Here is a 27776-nt window from a genome sequence, read left to right on the forward strand (position 1 = left end):
AGGGAAAGATTAAGTTAGCAGAAAGGATTCGAGAGGTCTTGCATCCCGACAAGAGATGCTGTGAGATGCAAGCGTTGACAGAATATGTAATGCGGGATAAATATTGGGAAATAATCAAAGGAGTGATGGAAGAAAATGCACAGCAGCGTACAGCGAGCAAAAGCAAGACGAATAGGGGATGAAAGAAGACGATAAAGCGTACAGCTGATGAAAGTGGGATACGTGGTGGAATAGAATTGAAGAATGAATCGCTTTAAGTTATTTGAGGCAGAGGAGGAAAATATCCCCATTATTTCGCACCAAAGCGAAGAGCATAGAGAGAACCAGAAGAGATATGTCGAGTTTGTACGGGATTATTTAAAAAAAAAAATAAGTTCTCACCTAAACAACGAGCATAGAAAGAACCAAAAGAAACATGTCGCGTTTGTACGGGAATATTTCAAAGAAACAAGGGGAAATGGAAGGGGCAAGGGAGACGAATTTGTGTGTTTGCAGAGGACTCAGATTTAGGGAGATCATATGGATGAAGGAGAGTATTTTAAAGTAATAAATGGCTAGATTCAGCGAGCACTAAAGGATAGGCGAATAAGAGCAATTTGCGGCGGAGTCTGCCAGAAAAATTGGGAGCCAGCTGAAGTGGTACTAAAAAGTAGGGCCCACCTGCCAGCCTGGTGAGAGCTGAATCTCAAGGGTCCGACTTCACAGAGGAAATTAACGAGAAGTTCACTTGTCAGTTGGGCAGGAAAAAAATATTGTTTTTGTATAAGTGTTTGAATTATTTTTATTTTTTATTTAATTTTGCAAAATTAGCTCGTTATTCAAAAATTTATAAAATTAAATTTGAATGTTTACGTCAAATTTTACGTTGTCACAACGTAGTTTCACCGCAAGCCGACAGTGGCGCTAGTGGCAACGTGCTTCCAGATTTCTGTGGGAGTCGGATGTATTACAGTCAATAGTATTTGGTGTAAGGCAATCGGCGTCCGGTCCTGCTTTCGCCAACAATACAAGTGTAGTAATTAGCTGCGAAATTAAACTCAATTTTAGGTGGTTTCTAGTGAATTTATTACAAAACTTTTAGTGTAAAGTGATTCTGTTATAAATAGTCGACCCAACCACATAATAAAATAGGGTAAGTGTTTAAAAGATTACGAGAAAAAGTGAAATTATTAATAGGCAAATACAGCTCCGAATTGTTGAAATGCATAAATCGCGAATAGTATTGGAATTTTATTGATAGACAGTAAAAGTGAACAGATCCGTACTTAGGCATAGTAAAATTTATTCTTGAATAATAATTGAATATTATCAAATGTTGTGAACCTCCTTTAGACGTATTGAGGGAGTTTGGCAAGTGCCACTGTGACTTTTATAAATTCTTCTGAGACAGTTTAACTCTGATACATCTCAAAATGGGAAACTATCACTATTACGTAAATTTATAGCATTCTATTGATAATTTGCCACCTCTACTGTTTCATCTCTTTTTATTTCACAACAAATTATGTTTTCCGTCTTTTGCATTATTTTGTCAGTTTTTAGTGCACTGATCACTGTATAACTGTTGTCCAATATTAAATATTCAGTATTCATATCCGAAATTGGACAGTATCATTTTATCACCCAGTAGATCGAATGCATTTATTTGTTATTAAACACACACACGTAATTAATTAAATTACATACACATTTGGTCAATTATCAATAATATAATTTGGACATCAGCCAAAAGTTGCTGACATAAGATAAACAATTTACCTTAATTAGATACACAAAATCACGCGGGGCCCGTGTTTACATTGACCCAATTTAAACTTATATAAAACTAAGATCTCTTGTCTAGAAATTCAATTATTATTAATTCATTAACGCGAGTGATTGTCTTCAACGATCATCATTTAAGTCTCTACTCAAAGTACCCCGGGTCAACATCCATAGTGTAAGTCTCATCAATAAACTCTGCTACTATTATTTGGTGTTTCCATCACAACTTAAAGACCATCTACACTGAGCCAACGAAGGGATATTGTTCATGGTCCTATCGAGAAAAAGAATACTTCAAGGAAGTTTGAGAAAGCCTATACAGTCCACACCAGCAACACCCTCAGAGAGAGACCACTAGACCCGGGAGAACGAGAGCCGATTGCAGAGCTAAGAGCAGTACCAAAGCCGAGAGCCGATTGCAGAGCAAAGAGCAGTACCAAAGCCGAGAGCCGATTGCAGAGCTAAGAGCAGTACCATAGCCGAGAGCCGATTGCCGAGCTAAGAGCAGTACCAAAGCCGAGAGCCGATTGCAGAGCTAAGAGCAGTACCAAAGCCGAGAGCCGATTGCAGAGCTAAGAGCAGTACCATAGCCGAGAGCCGATTGCAGAGCTAAGAGCAGTACCAAAGCCGAGAGCCGATTGCAGAGCTAAGAGCAGTACCAAAGCCGAGAGCCGATTGCAGAGCTAAGAGCAGTACCATAGCCGAGAGCCGATTGCAGAGCCTACCAGAAGCGAGGGACCCTAGACGTCTAAGAAAACAAAAAAAACCGTAAGTTTTTGAATAATTACAAAATCTTCCAACTGTTACAATCGTACAATTTAACAAGTTTGTATTTTTATTATAATTCAACAATCTAGAACAACAATCTCCACTCTATCAATAGTAAAATAATGTACTTTAGAATGTATACCATATAAATAATACAGAGACAAAAATATATTTGAAAAATAATTTGAAAAAAAAAAAGAAACGTTCATAAACATATAGCTTGCTTTAATTTCAATTAAATACTTTATTTCGAAAAAATTAAAATACTACGTAACTTATAGAACGATAAAAGTCCACTCTATATAATAATTTCAGTTAAATTTTCACTATTTTAGAAAATGAAAATATTTTACCTATTTCTGTAAAAATTAATCACATAGATATCTAATTGCCAAATTTGAATAAGATTCCAGTATTAATATTACATATATCATTTACAGATCTTTTATAAATACAAAGGTTCATTAAATTATCCAACCAAAGAATTTCAATTGTAGCGTTAGTGAAATCGTAATACTATTCAGTTTATTTACAAACAGAAATCACTTAGTCAGGCAAGCGACCTACGGTAACGTTGAAAAATTGCAAACTTGACAAGGGCATACAATTACATTTTTATTTATATACATTCTGGCTTACGAGAGAGCGTGATAGTACAGGTATAGTAAATAAATATAATTGTTAATAAGCAGATATTTTTTTTGTGTGAATTTGATGGCCTTGGACTAGCCAATTAGCCAGACATTATAGGCATATTTAAGTACATTGCTTAATAAATAAAATACAGTTCATATTGTTTAATATATTTACCGCTGAATTTAAAATTTTATAAAAATAACCATGGAAAGTGTATACGTTAAGCAAGCGGAGATAGGAGCAGAATTAGCGAAACTAGTTTCAAATACTAAAAAGGATTCTCAATCTCGGAGGACTCAACAATACATCCGGGATAGGCAGGAAAAATTAGAAGAATATTGGGCAAAATTTCTGAATAACCACGAAAAGCTGCTAGAAGGAGGTATAACGAAAGAAAAATATTTTGAAACAAAATACCATGATCAGGTATTTAAGACATATATTGAGGGGAAAACCCTGTTGGAAGAATATGGAAGGGTGCTGAAAAGAGGAAAAGCACCGAAAGTAAAGGAGAACAAACACAAGAAAGAAATGGAAGAGATTCGAATAATAGAAGAAACGGGTATCAAGCTAATAGGTACAGAGGAGGAAATAATAATCCATACAACGCCAGAGAACAAAATAACGGAAGGCGAGAAAATACACAAGATATCAATGGGCATAGGAATATCAACGACCACCAAAGAGGACAGAATTCAGTAAACTGTGCAAGCCATAAGGAAGGTGAAGCATTACTAGCGACAGCTGTTGTACGCATAAGAGATGCGAAAGGAGATTCACACATAATGAGAGCATTAATCGACCAAGGGTCAGAATGCGCATTTATAACGGAACAAGCTGCGACGACGCTAGGAACAACAAGGAAGCCCATACAGGCGACCATATCCGGGATAGGCTCGTCAGGACAAAAAACAGCCAATTGGAGTATGAAACTTTTAATCGAAACTCATTACGAAAGTGACTTCGAGATGGAAATAGAAGCACTAGTATTACCGAAGATAACAAGGAATTTACCGGAACAGGATATAATTCTACCGGACTATAACGAGAAAAATGCAATACTGGCAGATCCAAGATATTACAAGGTAGGGAAAATAGACTTACTACTAGGAGTAAAAGAATACAGTTACATATTGACAGAAGGGATGCACAGAATAAGTAATGGACTCCTGAGTCAAAACACCAAACTAGGATGGATAGTTTCGGGGATAGCACGAGAGAAGGAGACTACAAAAGCAGAAGTATGCTGTATGATATCCAGACAAGAGATGGACATACAAATAAAGAAATTCTGGGAATTAGAAGAAGTAAATCAGGAAACAAGTTTATCAGTAGAAGAACAAGAATGTGAAGAAATGTATCGACAGACAGTAAAAAGAGATGAAGACGGGAGATACGAAGTGAGAATTCCGTTTAAGGAAGACGTAACAAAGCTAGGAGAATCTAAGCAGCAGGCATTCGCCAGATTGATGCAACTAGAAAGGAAGTTTGCAAAACACAAACAGTTAGAAGCGAATTACAGACAATTCATGGAAGATTATGAAAACCAAGGTCATATGGTAATAGCAGAAAACCAGGGAGATGGGTACTACCTACCTCATCATCCAGTGAGAAAAGAGGACAGTACTACAACGAAAATAAGAGCCGTGTTTGATGCATCAAGTAAAAGCTCATCGGCAGTAAGCCTGAATGATATTATGCACACAGGGCCGAAATTAAAACAAGATTTGACAAATATACTATTACGATGGAGATCCAATAAGATAGCATACTCAGCGGATTTGGAAAAAATGTTTAGACAAATCAGAATGGCAGAAGAAGACCAAAAATATCAAAAAATTTTGTGGAGAAAGGACACAAAGGACCCAATACAAGAATATAACTTAACGACGGTGACATACGGCACGGCCGCAGCACCATTTTTAGCGTTGAGAACAATACAGCAATTACAAGAAGACGAAGGAGCGAGGTTCCCGTTGGCATCGAAAATTGTAAAAGAAAACATGTATGTAGACGATATACTAGGAGGAGCGGAGACAGTGCAGGAAGCAGAAATAGCCCAAAAGGAATTAATACAACTGTTCAGAAAAGGAGGTTTCATTCTCAGAAAATGGTTGAGCAACGAAGAAAAAATAATGGAGAACGTACCGGAGGAAATGAGGAACGTAGACTCCAAGGCATTCAAACAAGAAGAAGTACGGAAAACGTTAGGAATACACTGGTCCCCTAAAGAAGATATAATCACATTCAAAATAGGGATAACGACAGCAAAGAAAATAACGAAAAGACACGTACTGTCAGAAGTAGCAAAACTATACGACCCACTAGGGTGGATAGCACCTGTAGTAATTCAGGCGAAAATGTTCATACAGGAATTATGGGAGCAAAAAACCAGTTGGGATAAAGAATTAACTAGCAACCAACAAAGCAGGTGGAATACATACCAGGCGCAATTAGTAAATCTGGAGAAAATAACATTGCCCAGGTGGAACAACTTAAGCAAGACAAACAGAGTAGAACTACATGGATTTGCAGATGCATCTATGAAAGGATATGGAGCGGTAATCTACTCAAGGGTGTTAGGCCCAGAAATCAAAACGAATCTAATGATAGCAAAATCGAAAGTCGCACCATTGAAAGGAAAAACGACATTACCGAGGCTCGAGTTGTGTGCCGCGGTGCTATTAGCAAATTTAATGAAGAAAACCCTACAAGCATTGAATAGGGAAAACATTGAGGTATATGCATGGTCAGACTCAATGATAACCCTGGCTTGGATAAGGGGATCATCAAAAAGGTGGAAAATGTTCGTCGCCAACAGAGTAGAGGAAATAAGAGGCGTTATAGGACCGAAAAATTGGCATAAGGTAGATACGAAGGAAAACCCAGCGGACATCCTCTCACGTGGAAGTACCGCATCAGAATTATTAGAAGCAGAGCTATGGTGGAAGGGACCAACTTGGCTGACTAGTAACAAAACGTTAACGCAGGAATCAGAAGAAATACCAGAGACAAATGAGGAGGAAGTCAAAACGAAAATAACGGTGCACACGACAACGATAAAGGAGGACATATGCGAGAGATTCTCAAATTTAGAAAGAATGAGAAGAGTACTTGCATACTGTAGGAGATTTGCAGACAAATGCAGAAACAAGAAGGACAGTGGACAAAGTCAGCTGACAGTCCAAGAATTAGAGGAAACGCTATTAAAGGTGATAAAGCACACACAGCACGCCTACTTCAAACAAGAAATAAAGAAGCTGGAGAAGAAACAGCAGTTAGACAAGAAAAATAAATTAGCGTCATTGGTACCATTCCTGGATAGACAAGGAATTCTAAGAGTCACCGGAAGACTGAGACACACGAATCTAAAGTACGGAGAAAAACATCCGATAATTTTGCCAAAGGATAGTGCATTAACAAAGTTACTTATAGCAGATAGTCACGCAAAAAATCTACATAGCGGATTACAACAAACACTACAGTATATAAAAAGGAAATACTGGATAATCAACGGCAGAAGAACCGTGAAAGATCATCTAGCAAAATGCTTAAGGTGCAGGAGGTATAAAAGCCAAGCAGCACAACAATTAATGGGAGATCTACCGAAAGACAGAGTGAACCCGAGTCATCCCTTTACTAACACAGAGATAGATTATGCCGGGCCAATAAAAATAAGTACCACGAGAGGCAGAGGACAGAGGAGCTATAAGGGCTACATCTCAGTATTTGTGTGTCTGTCAACGAAGGCAGTACACCTCGAAGTAGTAAGCGGTATGTCTACGGATGCATTCATCGCGGCGTTCAAGAGATTTACGGCACGCAGAGGACAGTGCAACAACGTATACAGCGATAACGGAACCACATTCGTAGGAACAGCAAATTTGTTGAAAAAAGAAAATCAAAAAATAGATGACGAGATAAAACAAGGATTACTGGCACTAGGTACCCAATGGCATGTCATACCTGCATATGCACCACATTTCGGAGGACTATGGGAGAGCGCAGTGCGGATAATGAAATATCACTTGAAAATAATCATCGGGGAAACAGTTCTAACATATGAAGAATTGAGTACGGTGCTGACACAAATAGAAGCATGTATGAACTCGAGACCATTATGTGGGTCATCAGAAGACCCTGAAGGGAAAATAGCCCTGACACCAGCTCACTTCCTTATAGGGAGAGAAAATATATCACCAAATCGGGAAGAAGAGCTTACGACTTATTTGAAGATGCCGACGAGGTGGAGATTATTGGAGAAAATAAAAAGAGACTTCTGGAAAATTTGGAAACAGGAATACCTGCACCAATTACAACAGAGAAATAGATGGCATAAGGCGCACTCTAACATAAAAGAAGAAGAAATAGTTATAATAAAAGAAGAAGATACACCTCCAGGCAGATGGCCATTAGCGAGGGTAACAGAAACACACCCTGGAGCGGAGGGACTAACCAGAGTCGTAACAGTGAGAAAGGCGAACGGGAAACTGACAAAAAGACCCATACATAAACTAATACGACTGGAAGAAGAGAAACAGGAAAAGCCGAAGAAGGCAGCAGCACTAAGATGGAAGAAAATACTAGTAGCTATAATGTTTTTAACGATGTTAAAACCCATAAAGGCAGAACCGTATAAAATATATAATCCGGAACCAGGATTTTTCACAGAAGATCTTGGAGAGGTCGTTATAGACCGGGGAACATTTCGAATAAAGGTGTTACTAGAAAAGGGAAGAATTCGAACAGAGCACCAACTAATAGGAAATATGATACAAGGAGTACGAGAACTGTGTCAGGATATAAAAATCGTGAATTGTAAGGATATAATAGGGAAGTTAGAGGAAGGACAAAGAAAGGCGGAATCAGTAAGCGAGGGGTTGACAGTAGAAATAAAAGCAAGGGAAAGAAGAGGAATATTAGGAACAATATTAACCTCAGTATTTGGAGTCAATGACGAAGCCTACAGTAACATTGAACCATTAGACAATAACCAAAAGGAGCTAATAAAGGGATCACAGCATCAAGCGAAGATAATGTTAGAAACAATAACATCAATCAATCACACAGAGAACAGAATAAACGAGCAAATGAACAAGTTTAACAAAGCACTAATCACAGGCCTACAAGAAATATCTAAAGGACTTAACGAAGTAGAAGACAAAGCACAGAGACTAGAAACCGAATATAGCACGTTGCGAATACAAACGATAGCGTTGCAAGTTATGGAATTCATAAACGAATATACTCAATTTTACGAGGGAATATTAAACCTTCACTATAACCACGGACACTTCATTGATATAGTGAAACCGGGTGAGATAACCAAATTGATAAAGAAAGCAGGGCAGATACTGCCACAAGGGGTCGAAATACGACGACAGCCCATTATAGAAACAGAAGTCAGTCATGACGACAGATATATAACAGTCATCGGCTATTTCATAGTGACAGGGAAAATTAAGTACAGCATGCTGAAAGTCACGGCCATACCACTTAACGTTGAGGGGTCGGTGTTGCGCACATTTGTCGCCCCAAGGAATCTACTGGTCGTAGATTATAACACACTGCACTACTTCGAATTGACCGCAGAAGATAGGGAAAGATGTTTACTGTTGACAAAGACGCAGATAGCGTGCTCACCAACGGCTATAAGGAACATGGATACCCAACCAAACTGCATACTTGAAGAAATTTATGAGCGATCTAAGAATAGCACATGTCCAGTGGTAGCCAGGACAATACAGACAGCTCAATGGAGTAAGATGGGTACCCCCAACCTCTGGCTCGTTATCACGCCAGTCACGATACACATATCCATTATTTGCGATGGAAATCGGAGCGAAAGAGTACTGGAACGAGTTACATTCCTGAAACTTTCACCCAAATGTATCGCCCAAACGAAAAATATTACATTACTTCCCACTAGCAGTGGGATGGAGAGAGCGGTAACAAGCTACCTGAAGGCGTCAATCACTCCCGTGGCCCAATTGGTGGCGAGGACACCCCGCAGGTTTAACATGCCTCTAAACACCTACCTGGACATACCAGGAGGAGAGCTACGTCACGCGTTACTTGAGGAGGAAAGTCTAGAACAAGAAATGACGCATACGCAGTGGCAATCGATTCCAGAATCTAATTGGCATTATTTTGTAGCTACCGGGACCATTACTATAATGGTAATAATTGGGATACTCACGTTATGGAAATACCGTCCTGTTGTACGACTATGTCGTTCAGGGAATCCACATACTCAGACTAACGAACAGGAAGTACCTGTATTAAGTAGTAATCGGCATAACAATGTACCGTCGACTTCAAAGGCCGACATCCCACTCTCCACATTTTCATCCAATTGCCCTAATTTTAATCTAGAGATAGAGTCGGACATTGATAGCTAGAGTACGGTTGGAAGATTGTTGATTATTCTTAAACTATTTATTTATTAACATGTTTGAATTTGACTATTTTATGTAATACTTATATGTAAACTTTGAGTATTGACACTTGGGCCAGTTTTTGCCCGATTCCGCAGTATGTCCAATATCAAATATTCAGTATTCATATCCGAAATTGGACAGTATCATTTTATCACCCAGTAGATCGAATGCATTTATTTGTTATTAAACACACACACGTAATTAATTAAATTACATACACATTTGGTCAATTATCAATAATATAATTTGGACATCAGCCAAAAGTTGCTGACATAAGATAAACAATTTACCTTAATTAGATACACAAAATCACGCGGGGCCCGTGTTTACATTGACCCAATTTAAACTTATATAAAACTAAGATCTTGTCTAGAAATTCAATTATTATTAATTCATTAACGCGAGTGATTGTCTTCAACGATCATCATTTAAGTCTCTACTTCAAAGTACCCCGGGTCAACATCCATAGTGTAAGTCTCATCAATAAACTCTGCTACTATTATTTGGTGTTTCCATCACAACTTAAAGACCATCTACACTGAGCTAACGAAGGGATATTGTTCAACTGTATTAATATAGGAGTTTTTCAATACGTATATTGATAGAATTGTTCTTCATAAATATTATTATAACATACGCTTCTCCAAAAATTAACACACTACATACCTTAAAAATGGGTAATTTTTGATGTCTCAAATTGCCTAAAACTGTTGTTCGATTTAAGTGATTTTTTTAATATATAATATCCTTATTGTTTAACAATATAAATTGTCAGTGTATGTATGGTGTACCAATCAGACTGTGTGTTTTTTTTTCTCAAAGTTAGCAACACCCTGTGAAATTTACACTACTGAAACATTTATAAAATACTGAAATTAAATCATTACACCTTGATTTCTTGTTGAATCAATCACAAAAAAAAATATTTGTGTTTCTTTGGTTCCACTATAAGATATGCTTCTTTTCATGAGCATTTTTCAGTGCGTCACAAATGAAAGAAAAAAGGTAAGTCCGTGATAATACACATTTTAGTGACATGACATTTTAGTTAAATCTGACAGTTGTCAAATTTTATTTGCAATTTGGCATAAAAGCAAATCAATTGTGTTTATTGCATTTATAAAATGGTATTTTCTTTGATCTGTATACTCTTTTAAATTGTTCAGATTATATTCGTAGATCATCATCATTCCTTCATCGTCATCATCATAACGAACTTTGCCTTATCCCTATGCGGGGTCGGCTTCCCTAATTGCATTTCTCCACACAATTCTATCTTGGGTCATATCAATGTTAATCCCCTTTACCAACATGTCCTGCCTTATCGTCTCCCCCCAGGTCTTCTTTGGTCTTCCTCTCCTACTCCTTCCAGGAATCTGCACTTCAGGTATTCTTCGTATTGGGTGATTAACGTCTCGACGTTGAACATGACCAAACCATCTTAACCTATGCTCTCTCATTTTGGCATCAATTGGTGCCACACCTAGACTTCTCCTAATATACTCATTTCTAATTTTATCCTTCTTTGTCACTCCACTCATCCATCTAAGCATTCTCATTTCCGCCACATGCATTCGTTGTTCCTCTTTCTTTTTGACTGCCCAACATTCAGTTCCGTGCATCATAGCCGGTCTTATGGCTGTTTTATAGAATTTTCCCTTCAGCTTCATTGGAATTTTTCTGTCACACAACACACCACTCACTTCTTTCCACTTCATCCATCCAGCCCTAATTCTACTGCATGCATCTCCATCTATTTCTCCATTACTATGTAATACCGATCCTAGGTACTTAAAACTATTACTTTTCACAATCATTTCACCATTCAAAGATACCATTTTATTTGTAGTAACTCCATCTTTAAATGAACATTCCAAATACTCTGTTTTTGTCCTACTAAGTTTTAAACCTTTTTCCTCCAGAGCTTGTCTCCACTGTTCTAGTTTTTGTTCTAAATCTCTTTCACTATTTCCCATTAACACTACATCATCAGCATACATTAGGCACCATGGAATACTACCCTGTAGTTTCGCTGTTATCTGGTCCAAAACTAATGAGAATAAATAAGGACTAAGCACCGAGCCTTGGTGCAATCCTACTTTCACCTGAAATTTATCAGTCTCTCCCACACCTGTCCTAACACTAGTTGTTACTCCCTCATACATATCTCTCACAATCTTTACATATTCGCCAGGGACTCCTTTCTTATTGAGTGCCCACCACAGAACCTCTCGAGGAACTCTATCATATGCTTTCTCAAGATCAATGAATACCATATGAGCGTTGGTCTCTTTATTCCTGTATTTTTCCATCAGTTGCCTTACAATGAAAATTGCATCTGTTGTTGATCTGCCCTGCATAAAGCCAAATTGATTATCGGATATTTCGGTTTCTTCACGTATCCGTCTATCAATTACTCTCTCCCATATTTTCATAGAGTGGCTAAGTAGTTTTATAGCCCTGTAGTTTGTGCATTGTTGTATGTTTCCCTTGTTTTTGTAGACAGGTACTAATATACTGCTTCTCCATTCGTCTGGCATTTGTCCAACTTCCTTAATTCTATTAAATAGAACTGCTAGCCAACTTGTTCCTGTCTCTCCCAATGCTCTTCATACTTCCCCAGGAATATCATCTGGTCCGGCTGCTTTTCCTTTCTTTATTTTTTGAAGCGCTTGAGCCACTTCCTCGTTTGTTATTCTGGTAACCATTGCTGTTACTGTCTCCGTTAACTCCACAGGCTGTCTGTCAAATTCTTCATCTAATAGACTGTCAAAATAATTTCTCCATCTCTTTTTGACATCCTTTTCGTGAATTAGTATTTTATTATTTTCATCTCGGATACATCTAATCTGATTAAAATCTCTTGCTTTCTTTGCTCTCTGTTTGGTTATTTTATATATCTTTGCTTCGCCTTCCCTGGTATCAAGTTGATCGTATAAGTTTGAATACGCTTCTGCTTTAGCTTTTGCTACTGCTACTTTCGCTTCCTTTTTGGCGACCATATAGTTTTGAAGATCTATGTCCGATCTGGTTTCTTGCCACTTTTTATATAATTTTCCCTTCTCTTTTATTTTTCCTTGTACTTCATTTGACCACCACCAAGTCTCTTTATCCTCAAACTTCTTTCCTGACGTTTTCCCAAGTATTTCAATAGCCGTGTCTCTAATAATATTGGCCATTTTTCTCCAAATTGTGTTAGGGCTTCCTTTCATGTTCCAACATATTTTTTCTACTATTCTTTCCCTGAATAGACCTTCCTTCTCATCTTTTAGCATCCACCACTTGATTTTTTGTGGTCCTCTCCGATATTTTTGTTTAGTTTCACTTTTTACTTCGATGTCCAGAACAAGCAGCTTATGTTGTTGGCTTACTGTCTCACTAACTATTACCTTGCAGTCCTTGCATTCACGTATGTCTTCTTTCCTTATCATGAAGTAGTCTATTTGGGATTGATGTTGTCCACTTTTGTAGGTAATAAGTTGAGTTTCTCTCTTTTTAAAGAATGTGTTAATAATCGCCATATCCAATGCTGTTGCTAATTCTAGCATGTCATCTCCAGCTTCATTTCTAGTTCCAAAGCCTAATCCCCCATGTATTGTTTCATATCCTTTCTTGGCTTGGCCCACATGTACATTGAAGTCACCCCCTATTATAACTTTCTCCCCTGCTTTAATATCACTCAGTACGTCTCCTAATTGGTCATAGAAAGCTCTTCTTTCATTCTCACCCAGACCTGTTTGAGGAGCATACACACACACAACATTCAATACCTCTTTATCAATTACAAATTTCACTGACATCATTCTATCACTCGTTCTTACAACTTCTTACAATTCGTAGATATTTTATATAATTCGCAAATTATTATTTTTTCGATTATAGCGCCATCTATTGACAACTAGAATAAATGTTATAAATGTCACCGACGAAATGTAATCACCGACGTGCGTTTTTTTCTATCACATACAATTTAATGCGTTAGAAAGAAATCGAAAAACTGTGACGCACAGACAGATTCTCATGAGAAAAAGCATATCTATCATACATACTTACTTTGAAGTAAAAAACCTGTAGGGAACAAACTGAAGTAAAAAAAAATTTAATGATCCAAGCGGATAATTAAACAATGTCACAAGAAAACAGTTTCAAAACCTTGTTCAGTGTTTGTGTTACATCAATGTTTCCTAAACTATAGAAGCTTAATTTGTATTAAATGTGCTTATAGTCCAGAAAGCCACTGCGCATCCGCTAGCAAAAATATTCTAATTCGGATTTTTTGCACAATCTTACTCAAAAAGAACCCCTTTAACGCATATTGCCAGGACCAAAAGGTGGTCAAAAAATTTTTAAACGTTTTTTTTTGTTTTTTTCCCAAAATTATTTTTTTTTGCATGGAACAAAGATTTTTTAGGTTTTTTGTATCATTCCAAACAGAAAAGGTCTTTAGTGACTTTTCTCTAAAGTTGATAGTTTTTGACATATAAGCGATTAAAAATTGAAAAATTGCGAAATCGGCCATTTTTAACCCTCAAAAACTATGTGAAAAACTGAAAATTTGAATGTTGCCAAGGTAGGTAGATATTCTCTAAACATGGATTGATAAAATCCCGAAGAGTTTTTTGCAATACAATATCAAAAACCCCTTTGTTTTTTAATTGCCAATCAAGCGTGCGCGACACTATTTTCCACCGTTGCATGTGTATACAGTATGGTGCAAATGAAAGGAATAAATTCGTTATTTCATAAATCGGTGACTTTAAGGAAAAATCCCAAAATAGGTCGGTTTTTATTTTTGAGTTATGATATTGTGGCATATATAGTATACTAGTGACGTCATCCATCTGGGCGTGATGACGTAATCGATGATTTTTTTAAATGAGAATACGGGTCGTGTACTGGCTCATTTGAAAGGTTCTTCAATTCTCTATTCAGTAATATAAACATGTACATAATTATTCATACAGGGTGTCCAAAAAAATTTTATTAAATTAAATCATTTGGCACATTGACAAAAAAATTAAATTATTGGACACCCTGTATAAATAATTATATAAATGTTTATATTACTGAATAGAGAATTAAAAAACCTTTCAAATAAGTTAGCACACGACTCCTATTCTCATTTAAAAAAAATCATCGATTACGTCATCACGCCCAGATGGATGACGTCACTAGTATACCATATATGTCACAATATCATAACTTAAAAATAAAAATCGGCCTGTTTCGAGATTTTTTGTTAAAGTCGCCGGATTATGAAATAACGAATTTATTCCTTTCATTTGCACCATACTCCATACACATGCAACGGTGGAAAATAGTGTCGCGCATGCTTGATTAGCAATTAAAAAAACAAAGGAGTTTTGAATATTGTATTGCAAAAAACTCTTCGGGATTTCGTCTATCGATGTTTAAAGAATATCTACCTACCTTGGCAACATTCAAATTTTCAGTTTTTTACATAGTTTTTGAGGGTTAAAAATGGCCGATTTCGCAATTTTTCAATTTTTAATCGCTTATAGTCAAAAACTATCAACTTTAGAGAAAAGTCACTAAAGATCTTTTCTGTTTGGAATGATCCAAAAACCTAAAAAAAATTTGTTCCATGCAAAAAAAATAATAATTTTAGGAAAAAAACAAAAAAAACGTTTAAAAAATTTTTGACCAACTTTTGGTCCTGGCAACATGCAAATTTGTTAAAAGGGGTCCTTTATGAGTAAGATTGTGCAAAAAATCCGAATTAGAATATTTTTCCTAGCGGATGCGCAGTGGCTTTCTGGACTATTAACGTGATTGTGGACGTCAAGTGCCGGTTTAACCTAACTTCGGGTACTGGAGATTTAGGGGCACCCTTATTACTATTCGTTGATAGTTTTTAACAAGAAAACACATGCTTTAACCATAAATGTTTACTGTAAATTCTATACAATAATTTATTTAAAAGGCAAACAAGAATAATAGCAAACGTAAAAATATTCCAAACAAGCTGAAAATGCGAGCATTGTCATAACGAAAACTTTGTATATTTACGTAATTTAATTCATAATATGGAAAATTTCTATTATGAAAAGTAGTTTAGAATTAATAATTGTGTTTTAATGTGCAATTATATCATTCTAATTTAAATGTTATGAACTATAAAGGTAGTTTACTCTTGATCGAAATTCTATTTTTTATATACCTCGTATAAAATTAATAAAATTTTATATAAGGTGTCCCAAAAGTAGTGGAACGGTCGAATATTTCGCGAACTAAACATCGGATCGAAAAACTGAAAAATACGTGTTCAATCATTTTCCAAAATCTATCCAATGACACTTAACACCAACCTCCACTACACCCCCTGGAGGTGGGGTGGGGGATAACTTTAAAATCTCAAATGGAAACCCCTAGATTTTCTTGCAGATTTGGATTCGTTACGTAAAAGTAAGCAACTTTTATTCAAGACATTTTTTCGAACTGTGGATAGATGGTGCTATAATTGGGAAAACGATTTATCCTAATACCATGGGTAAATTATAGAAACGGTCTAATATCTCGAGAATTACACTTCCAAATGAGAAACCAAACAAATTTTTTTAATACTTTTCGAAAACCTATCGAATAACACTAAACATAACCCTCCAACCCACCCCCTGGAGGTGGGGGGGGGGGGTAACTTTAAAATATTAAATAGCAACCCCCACTTTTTATTACAGATTCGGATTTGTCATGAAAAACTAAGCAACATTTCTATCAACAAATCTATCAGCATTTTTAAAAAATGTTTCGAATAAATGTTGCTTAATTTTCCATGACGAATTCGAATCTGCAATAAAAAGTGGGGGTTGCTATTTAAGATTTTAAAGTTACCCCCCACCCCACCTCCAGGGGTTGGGTTGGAGGGTCATGTTTAGTGTTATCGATAGGTTTTCGAAAAATATTAAAAACCTGTTTTTTGGTTTCTTATTTGGAAGTGTATTTCTCGAGATATTAGACCGTTTCTATAATTTACCTATGGTATCAGGACAAATCGTTTTTCCCAATTATAGCGCCATCTATCCACAGTTCGAAAAAATGTCTTGAATAAAAGTTGCTTACTTTTACGTAACGAATGCAGCAAGAAAAACTAGGGGTTTCCATTTAAGATTTTAAAGTTACCCCCCACCCCACCTCAAGGGGGTGTAGTGGGAGTTGGTGTTTGGTGTCATTGGATAGATTTTTGAAAATGATTGAACACGTATTTTTCAGTTTTTCGATCCGATGTTTAGTTCGCGAAATATTCGACCGTTCCACTACTTTTGGGACACCTTGTATAAAATTTTATTATAAAATTTTATTAATTTTATACGAGGTATATAAAAAATATGAAAGGCGGAGCTCTTAGCCCAACGCTGTTTATATTGTTTATGGACCAAATAATTAAAAGATGCACAATAGAAAGCAGAAAATTAAATGTTGGACACAGATATCTTCGTAGAGTAGAAATATCAGAAGGAGTGTTTGCAGACGACTTGGTGTTAATTGCAAGAAGTGAAAAAGATTTACAACACAACATTGAAATATGGAACAGAGTATTCATCGAAAATGAAATGGTAATAAACAAAAGCAAGACCAAAGTACTACAGATCGGTGAAGAGAGACAGGAGCTAAGAATAGAAATTGAAGGAACACAAATTGAACAAGTGAAAACTTTCTCTTATCTAGGTGTAATAATTGACCAGGCAGGCACTCAAGATGCTGAAGTAAACAATAGAATAGACAAAACAATAAAGCTGTACCATACAATGAATAAAAAATTTATCAGTAGAAAAGAAATTTCAAGAGAAACAAAAATAAAAGTGTTCAAATCAATCTATAGACCAGTACTAACCTTCGGCAGCGAATCTTGGGTCTTAACAAACCGACAAAAAAGCAAGATCCAAGCCATGGAAATGAAGTTCCTGAGAAGAGTAAAAGGCGTCACTAAATTAGACCGACTACGGAATGTAGACATAAGAAGAGAGTTAAAAATACCATCCACATTGGAGTATATAGAGCAAAGACAATTATGTTGGTGGGGACATCTACAACGAATGAAAGAAACTAGACCAGTTCGAAGAGTATGGGAAGCAAAAATATCAAAAAATAGGAAGAGAGGAAGACCCAGACAAACATGGGATAAAGCAATAGGAGCCATTCTGCAAAAGAAAAGATCAAACTGGACAGATGCCAAAGCGATAGCACAAGACAGAAAAGAGTGGAAAAAATTTGTATATAGATAACTGATACTTTTATAGAATTAATGAAATTAATTTTAGAAATGTAGAATTAGATGTAAAAGTGTAATTTGTATATTTGTAAGTACCTATGTAAAACTAGATATGTTAATTTGGTAGATTAATGTTGCAACCCTACACCATTGTATGGTAGAAGGGATATGATTATAATATATATATATTTTTCAGTTTTTCCATCCGATGTTTAGTTCGCGAAATATTCGACCGTTCCCCTACTTTTGGGACACCCTATATATGATGGTTGCATCATAAATCTTAGAACATGAAGAGCTTTTTATGAAGAATAACTTTTATTTGTCAAATTAAAAATAAAAGAGTTATAAATGAAAATGTTCTTGGTATCCATAATTTGAGAAAAATCTTCAAATATTTTTTTCCATTAGAAGGATGTACACAGACACAATACTGGCTAGTGATTTTAGTCAATAATTTTGCCAAGTCAACAAAAAAATAATTTCTAAATAGTTAATAATTATTACTAAATTATTAGTAATTTTGCCAATTTCGGCAAAATTCTCAAAAAACAAAAAAATTACCTTCTACAATCACTAGCCAGTTGTGTCGAGTTTAGGGAACGACTAGGTATACATAATATTTTAATTTTATAGCAAATGGAACAGTCCATTTATCATAAAGGGGAGGCCGTATTTATACTGGTATAAACCTTTTTAAAACTGTTAATAAATTATTGCTTTTAAAATATTTATACTCAAATTGTATTTTTGAACATCTTATTTATTTTATATAATAATTAAATTCACTATCAAATGTCATTGATGGTTTATTAATACTTAATTTAAAATTTAGTTTGACATTCACGAAGTGTCAAACTCAAATGTAAATAACCTATGCTTGGCAAATCGAGATTTAAAAAAAGTAGCCTACTTCCTAATCAACCATTTGAGCTGACGTTTAGTGCGTCTGTAGGAGATAACCGGATTGTGACGTCACATTTTAGACTTTGAGGTCGATTATCTCGAAGACGGTTAGATATATCGAAATGCCGTTTTCAGATTTGGATTCAGAAGGCAAAACTACATAAGAATCCATCGATACACCTGCTCTAAGTGTTGCAGGAGCGGCAACGCAATAACACACAGACTTTTGCAAATTTATAAACGAGAAGTTTTCGTTGAAAATACATTTAAAAATATAAAAGAAAAAAGAATGTGTGTGTACTTTGTACGCACGTAAGAAGTTATACTTCTATTATATGATTATATGATTATAAACGAAATTAATATACTTTTTATTTATATTTTATTTAAATATTAAATTAATTTATACTTAATACTTTTCAAACATTTTTATTAAAACAGTGCCAAAAATTAAAATAATAAAAAAATAAAACACACACACAAACACATTAAAAATGCCACAAATGATTTCTGAACATTAATTGTCGGAAAAATTTTTAACTAAATACGTATTTTCTGAAAATAAAATTATATAATAAATATACTTACAATCATAAAATGTATAAAAAAAAATAAAAAAATAAAAGTTTCTATTGGGATTCGAACCAACTTACCACGCGGCTGGTATTTGCGTTGTATTGGGATTCACCCGCATTAAAACTGCGCTACAGACACAGCTTGTCATTATGTGCGAAGATCGTCTAACTAAACAGATTAACCTTTTGACATTTTTAACTTATGTAAATCAAATTATTTTGATTTTGAATTGAAATGATTTAGAATTGAAAAAATACAACAAAACATAGGGTAAGAAGACAATATATTAGGTGAATATTAAGGTGTAAAATAAAAGTATTACATACTACTTATGTATTTTGGTAGGTTCAAGGTAGGTATCGGAGCCCGTATAACGACTAATAAATTTCGCAATCAATTGCGTCGTGCGAAGTGGCTATGTTCAAATATCATAACAAAATTTGATCAACTATTTATAAAACACTTACCAGTGAAAGATTATTTAGCTTTGAATAAGCGAGATCTGCGGCACTCATACTAGGCACAGTTTGATGAGCTTTCACATTGGCATGCAACAATCATCTCTTCTATGTAAATAAGTCCAAAAATATAATATGAAAACTATTTAAAAAGGCAGTATAACCATTAACTAACTTTTTGTTTGTTGTTTCTCTTCCTACAAATTTTAAAACGCAACAAGCATACATTATAACCAAACCATGCACAGTCCCACAGCTGTGCCACAGCTGCCATATTGGATAATTTTTGTCATGTCATTTGAACATCCAATCAGAACAAATTTATAATGCGCATGCGCCCGGTCGCTAGGTTTTCCCATATAAAATTTCACCGTCATTACGCCCGTAAAGAAGTATAACTTCAAAAACAGAAAGTTCCACAAAACAACACATGACAAACAAAAACACATTAAAGGGAACGGGTCCTTTGTGGCCCCTGGGCACCCGCCCCAAGCGCCTAGTGAATAAACCGGCACTACACAGAACTTTTATTTTATACACAAAACATTAAAATATAAACCTCAACATACATTTTGATTAATTTTTTTTTGTTACAGGTTGGCAATATGATATGACAGAATACGGAGACACCGACTTAGGGGGGATTCGCTATGCATCAGCTTTAGTGACTGGCCCTTCAGTGTATCGATATTTTAAACATGAAGCAGGCGTCCATCGAGTTCAAAGAACTCCTGCTACAGAAAAAGGAGGTAGAATACACACGAGTACTATATCAGTGATAGCTTTACCCCAACCTTCTGATATCGAAGTCAATATTAATCCCAACGATTTAAAAATAGAAACAAAAAGATCATCAGGAGCAGGTGGACAACATGTCAATAAAACTGAAAGTGCCGTTAGAATTGTTCATCTACCTACAGGAATCGCTGTGGAATGCCAAGTTGACAGATCGCAGATAAAAAACAGAAAATTAGCTATGGCTAAACTTAGTGCTATACTTTACCAAAGACAAGAAGAAGCACAAAGCAGTAAAATTGAAGCAGCTAAAAAGAGCCAAGTAAATACAAGGAACAGAAACGAAAAAATTAGAACTTACAATTTTAATCAAGATAGGATCACCGATCATAGGTTAGGTGTTAATGTACACAATTTAAAAGTATTTTTAGAAGGCGGTGAGCCTTTGGATAATTTGATACAGAAACTAGATGAACAATATTCACTATCTACTTTGTTAAATTTGGTAGAAACTGAATCATAAAAGCACATAAAATGAATTGTTGCCTTTTCTTATACTTCACAGTTACAGGTGATCCATTAATGTTCCATTCCCAGTTTTCATTTTTGTGTGTTTCTGTTTAGTGCATTTTTATATGTATATTTTTTTATTTTTTTTTAATTATATTTTTTTGTTTTTTTAATGATTTATTTATGTAGTCTTTTGTTTAGTTTTAATTCCTTTTTTTCTTTGGTTTTTTTTTTATTTGTTTATCATTATTTTACTTTTTTAACATATTTGTTTTTTTTTAATTTTTTTTTATTTATTTATTTTTTTATATTAATTTTTTCGTGAACACACTTACAAAAATATTTGGTATCGCATAATTGCTTCAAATGGTGTTAGTTTTTTACAATTTCATTTTGCAACGAATTAAATGATTATACAAACATTGATATAAGTTAATATTATTACTAAAAATTATACAATTTAGATTGGTTGGCAAACAGAATTTGAGATTTACCATATCTACGAAAAATGATTCAATGCTCTTCTTATTTCTTGAACATTCTAGGATTACATGGTTCATATCACCAACTTCTCCGCATAGACAATATGGATTTTCCTCCAGTCCTATTTTATATTTTTGTACAAAGGAGTCATAGCATGATTAGATCTTATTATGTTTATTGTAACAATGAAGTTTCGTTTTGTTAATCCATGAAACCAGCTTTTCGATGGTATGTTATTTTGGTGGCCGACATAGTTGAGCCCTGCCACTGATGAATTATATGCCTGCTGCCACAATTGTTTTAAATGTGAAGTAAACTTGGAGGTAACATCTGTAGATGGAACAATATTGGTGGTTAGATCGTATCCTGTGTCAGTGGCTGATTTGGCTAGTGTATCCACTACATCATTACCTTTTATTCCTGAGTGTCCTTTAATCCACACTACAGTTATTGTTTTCCCTTGTCTTGTTGCTTCAAAGTTCAGTTTTTACATTTCTGCCTCAATGTTAGTAAGGTTTTTTCGATGATTTCAGGTTTGTTATTCGGCCAACTGCAGTTTTACTGTTAGTGAATATAACATGATTTTGTATGTTTCTGGACTGGACGTATCTAAATGCTTTTGCTATGTCAATCGTTTCAGCGGTATATATGGAACACTCATCTGGTAGCTTGAACTTGTAATATTGAGAAGAGTTTGCGCCATAAAGAGCACAGCCTACTTTTCCATTCAACTTAAATCCGTCAGTATATATGTATTGGTGTTCAGGCCATCTTCCATTAATGGTTTCTAGAAAGTTTTCTTTTGGGTCCCGGTAGTATGTTTTTATATGTTTTGAAAAGAAAACATGGGGAGGTTCGGTGTAGATAGGTATAGTTTTATTGATTGACAGGGAGTTAGAGATTTGTATCATTGTGGTATAGCTGTTTACTAGGAGTGGAGTTGCTTTTGAGTGCCAGTATGGATCGGTGAGTACTAGGACAGTGAGGTCGTGAATGTTACGAAGATAGCTGGCTTCTTTGAATATGGCTTTAGCCATAAATTTATGACTAATTAGCTGCCTTCTGAAAGATAGTGGAGGTTCTACAGATTCGACTTCTATAATATTTATTGGGGTAGATTTAAGATAACCAAGACATATTCTCAAACTTGTGTTTTTCTGGGTCTCTATTTTGTTTCGGTGAGTGTGTGCTGCTGTTCCATATAGGTGACTGCCATAGTCTAATATACTGCTAACCATTGTTTTATAGAACAGTAAAGCTGTATTTGGATCTGCTCCCCATTTGGTATGGCAGAATGCTCTCAATATATTCATAGTGTTCTCGGTTTTTTTTTATTGCATGGTGGATGGCATCTTTCCACAGTAATTTTCTGTCTAAATAGAGTCCAAGGTATTTAACACATTTTTTATTGGAAGAAGATATGGTCCCAGTTAAAACTGTCCTTGAGTTATGTCCCTTTTTTTAGTAAAAATACACACTTCAGATTTTTTTTGTCAGAAAGAATTAAGTTGTTTGAATCTAACCAGTGCTTAACTGACCATATGTTTGTGTTTAAAATGTTCTGACAATTTGGAATAGTAGTACCGTTGGTGTAGATAACTATATCATCAGCAAACTGTATAATATTCACGTTATTCAAATTTACTTCGAAGTCCATTGTATATAGTATAAAAAGTAGCAGGCTGAGTATGCTGCCTTGAGGGAGTCCTAAATTCGATGTTCGGGATCCTTGAAGATTTTGGTTTAATTTTAGTGAAAGCCGTCTATCGGAGTATAGTGAAATTAAAAATGAACAAATTTGATGAGGTATTCCTATTGATGTCAGCTTATGGTACAAAATGTTTAGGTTTACGTTATCAAAAGCCGAGGAAAGGTCAATAAAAACTGCAGATGTATGTTTCTTTATTGTATATCCTGTCAGTATATCTGTAACGAGAACAGTAATAGCTTCGAGAGTGGACCTACATTTCCGGAAACCATATTTTGAGTTTGGTAGGATGTGTTCAAATTCTAGCCATTGTTCTAATCCATTCTTTATTATTCTCTCCAGAGTTTTAAGAATACAAGATAACAGGGATATAGGTCTAACGGTTTGTCTTTCTTTTTAATGGGTAATATTATATATAGTTCCTCCAGCTATCCGGAATAGGACTTTCACCAGTCCAGATACTATTATATTTCTAACAGCGACTTTTTATGTTTATATGGGAGGTGAAACAGCATGGAGTAAGTTATATTGTCCTCGCCTGGTGAAGTATTATTAGATAGTTTCAACTATCTGTCTAATTCCCACATCTCAAAACGTTCAAGTAAGTGCAAGTTGTTTCTGAGAACAGTTTTTAACGATAACTTATTGTATTCTATGCATTCTTTTGCCCAGCCTGGTGAGATTGTGGTATGGAATTCTATCCAATTCGCTTCCGGATCAATAGGTAACTTATTCTTTTGCTTACGATTCTTAAAACTATTTACCTTTTTCCATACTTCAGTGATGGGAGTTGTCTGATTTATGCTCTCAACATATTTCCTCCACTGTGTTCTTTTTGTTTCTTTGAATGTTTTTTGCGATGGCATCAACTCGTTTGAATTCAAGTAAATTTTGTATGTTTGGGTTTTCTTTCCATAATCTAAAAGCTTCTTTTCTCCTACGAGCAATGTTGTTGCAAGTCTCATTCCACCATTGTTTTGGTTTGTGCTTCCAGTACTTATTTCTTATTATTGTTCTTTTCGGGATACAAATGTTTGCAGCTGAGTTTATCATGTCTATGAAATTGTTGTAGTTACATATGGTGCTCATTTCCTCTAGTGTTGTCGTATACAGATTCCAGTTGGCTTTTTTAAGAACCCATATGTTGTGAACTGGACCAGAGGTTTGTAAGCCTGAGTCAGAGTTATTAAGCTTCATATATATAGGAAGGTGATTGGATCAATGAGGATCCTGTATGACTGACCAAGATATTAAATGTACTATGTCTTGCGTACAAATAGACAGAGCAATGGCACTTTTCCTACCTGACGTAACAAGTGTGGGTGCACCATCATTGAGATATACAAGATTGCAGTGATTAATAGCATTGAGCAAAGAAACACCATAGACATCATTAAATTTACAACCCCAAGAAAGATGATAGCGTTGAAATCTCCAGCAATTATAAAAGGTCGTGGTAGGTTTTCGAAAAATTGTATCCATTCTCTTAATTATATCCGAGTCTTTGGTTTAATGTATATTGACAATATGTACACTATTTTTTTATTAGGTAGAAGTTTCACTTCGATGCATGTACACATCCTTTCTGCTGGTTTCTGTATTACGACTTCTGAAAACAATCTATTGGGTTTTACTAGTATGGCTACCCCACCGTAACCATCCATACGATCTGACCGAACAATATTATAACCTTGGAAGTTATAAAACCTTTCCTGTTTGAACCAGGTCTCTGACAAAGCTGCTATGGTAGTTTCTGTTGTATTTAAGAGATATTCTAAGTTTTCTTTATTGGCAACTGCAGATGTGCAGTTCTACTGTAAAATGTTGAGTTTGTTTATAGCTGAGAAGACGACGAAGTAGTTGGTATATTGTGCATGTTTAATAATTGTTTACTAATTAATATTTGTTGTAAGTCTTGTTTCATAACATTGGGATTATTAGTTTCCCTAAAATTTTTAAAAAGTTCGGTAACAATAGTAAAAATTATATCTAAAATATCAGAGTTTGACTCTGCTTGTAGCGTGTGAGAATTTGAATTTAAATCATTTTTATATGAAGGACTATTTATAATTGGAAAATTAGTTCCCGATTGTCTAAAGTTAAATGTGTATTCTGGATCTGACTGTGTTAAGACAGGACTATTTGGTCTCTGTCTTTTGCTACCTTTAGAAGATTTGACGACTGTATATTTATTATGATTACTATTGGCCGAAAAAGTTAATGGACGGGTAACAGAAGAACTATTTAAACTTTGGTTAACAAGAGGGTGATTAGAAGAAGGCAAATTTTGTTGATGAGAATCTTTAATAATGTTATTTGATGTTACGTCTGCATAAAGGCGGCGCCAGACATGCGGTATTTGGCAAATACTGAACAAGTGCTCGCTGTTTGCCTATTAGTGTGGAGGGGTTGCTTGCTATTTGGCATTGACCAATTTTAGTGATTGTCGAATATTTGTCGTGTTCCCGTACGTTGTCGGTCTTTTCAACACTTCAAAGTAAACAAATATTCGCCGTTTGAATATTTTTATTCTGATTTACATATTCGTGCAAGCATAAGCAAGTTTTTAAATGTTGGGTTAAAGTTTATATCTAATTTAATTTATTTAATCATTTATTAAAGTACTTTTGTTATTGCTGTATAGAATGTAGAAAATACTGAAAATAGTAAATATAGAGTAGACCAATGAAAGTATTTTAATATTTTTGGATTTATATGAAAATGAACCTATAATGTGGAATGCGATTTATTTAAATCATAAAAATCGAAATGATGTTTACGATGCATGGAAACGAATACACGTTAAGATCGGTGAGAAATACACAGTAAGCGAGTTAAAAAAGAAAAAGGAATTATTAATGGCATCATTTAGAGCCCGTTCGCAAAAAGCAAAACAAAGCTTAAAAAGTGGTTTGCTTAAGTGACACCATCCATCATCTTCTCATTCTTGGCATTTTTTCTGTTATTTAATAATAAACTTCCACCAGACTTAATGACAAAAGCGGCCAAATTTATAATAAGTTCTGTATCACTAACCGTTATGTACCTACCTTTTTTGTTCGTTTAGAATATATTTGTTGTTCCCACAGTGATTCGATACACGAAAAATCTCGAATATGTGGTGCAAGGTGCTTGCCGTTTAACGAACACTTTCATGAGTACTCAAATATTTGATATTTAGCAAGCACTTGTTCAGTATTTGCCAAATACCGCATGTCTGGCGCCGCCTTAAGATTTGCGAGGAATTTGTTTGTTGGCATCATGATAATTGATATTACTATTAGTCATGCATTCTTTAATTAATTTATGTCTTTTAAATTCTGGACATGACTTAAGATTTGTTGTGAAGTGGCCACCCATACAACTAAAACATTTTGGAGTTAATGTTGTTTCCTGACACTCTTTTGTATTGTGGTCTTTCTGGCAATTGTTACAACGGGGACTACTCCTACATTGCTTCCCCTGGTGGCCGTATCGCAAACAGTTGAAACAAAGCAGGACCTTTTGTTGATACGGTTCAATTTCTTTCAACACCTTATTTATAGTAACGTATTTTGGAAGTACTTGTGTTTTAAAGCTTACTACACACGATTTAGTAGGAACATAATTTATTTTGTCATCGGTAACCGTTTTTCTATTTATTCTAGAAACGGTAACTACCTCAAAATTGGAATTTATTTCGAATTTTTTAATTTTATTTTTAAGATATTTATCAGAGAATTCCGGTGAGACATCCCGTATTACATATTGTCTGATAATAATAAATTTAGGTATATAAACCTCCAAATTTTTTTTAACAAAAACCGGATCGTTTTTCTTGTCGATAAGGTAATTAGCGTTTTTAGAATCCGTAATTCTTAATCTATTTCTGCCAATTGTATCGATACTAATTATTTTATTATCCAATTCTGGGAATTTTGTAAGAATAATGTCACCAATTTTTAATGCATTAAGTTTACCTTTAAAATCACTATCCTTATTTCATATACAGTGATGAGCGTGCTAATAACCGGCAAAATAGCGCAAAAGATGGAAAACATATTAAACTGTGAGATAAAAAGAAATAAAACTAGTAGAGTTGTTAAATTTCGCGATAGTAACATATAAATTGACATTATATTGATTGTTTCCCACCTTTAGACGTATCAGAGGAGTATGTCAACTAAAACTGTCACTGTGACAGTGTCATTTCTCAAATTCGTTCGATACGTCTAAAGGTGGGAAACAATCAATATAATGTCAATCTATAAGTTACTATCGCTAAATTTAACACCTCCACTAGGTTCATCTCTTTTTATCTCATAATATGTTTTCCATCTTTTGCGTTATTTTGCCGGTTATTAGTGCGCTCATCACTGTATATGAAACGGGCCACGGTCATTTATGGTATACTTAAAAATTTCTTTTTGTATGTCATCGTTAGATTTAATAGAATCGGAAGTACTTACAGTTTGGTTGAGTTCAGCCTTACTAAAATCTTTAAAATTGCTAGGCGATTCCATTTCAATATCTGGACTACTAACGGTGGTATTGGGAGGTCCATCAGGTTCAGGGGGCGGTTT

At 35.1% G+C, this 27776-nt stretch overlaps 1 protein-coding gene across 1 annotated transcript in view; it reads left to right on the forward strand.

Moving 5' to 3' along the window:
- LOC126892297 (peptide chain release factor 1-like, mitochondrial) overlaps nt 1-21052 on the forward strand; it is a 43041-nt gene extending 21989 nt beyond the window's left edge. Inside the window, exon 2 of the mRNA XM_050661807.1 lies at nt 20375-21052. Coding sequence (XP_050517764.1) covers nt 20375-21036 — 662 coding nt within the window. The 3' untranslated portion in view covers nt 21037-21052. The remainder of the gene's footprint in view (nt 1-20374) is intronic.
- The last annotated feature ends 6724 nt before the right edge of the window (nt 21053-27776 follow it).

Source organism: Diabrotica virgifera, chromosome 9 (genome assembly GCF_917563875.1).
Source record: "Diabrotica virgifera virgifera chromosome 9, PGI_DIABVI_V3a".
NCBI classification, from domain to species: domain Eukaryota; kingdom Metazoa; phylum Arthropoda; class Insecta; order Coleoptera; family Chrysomelidae; genus Diabrotica; species Diabrotica virgifera.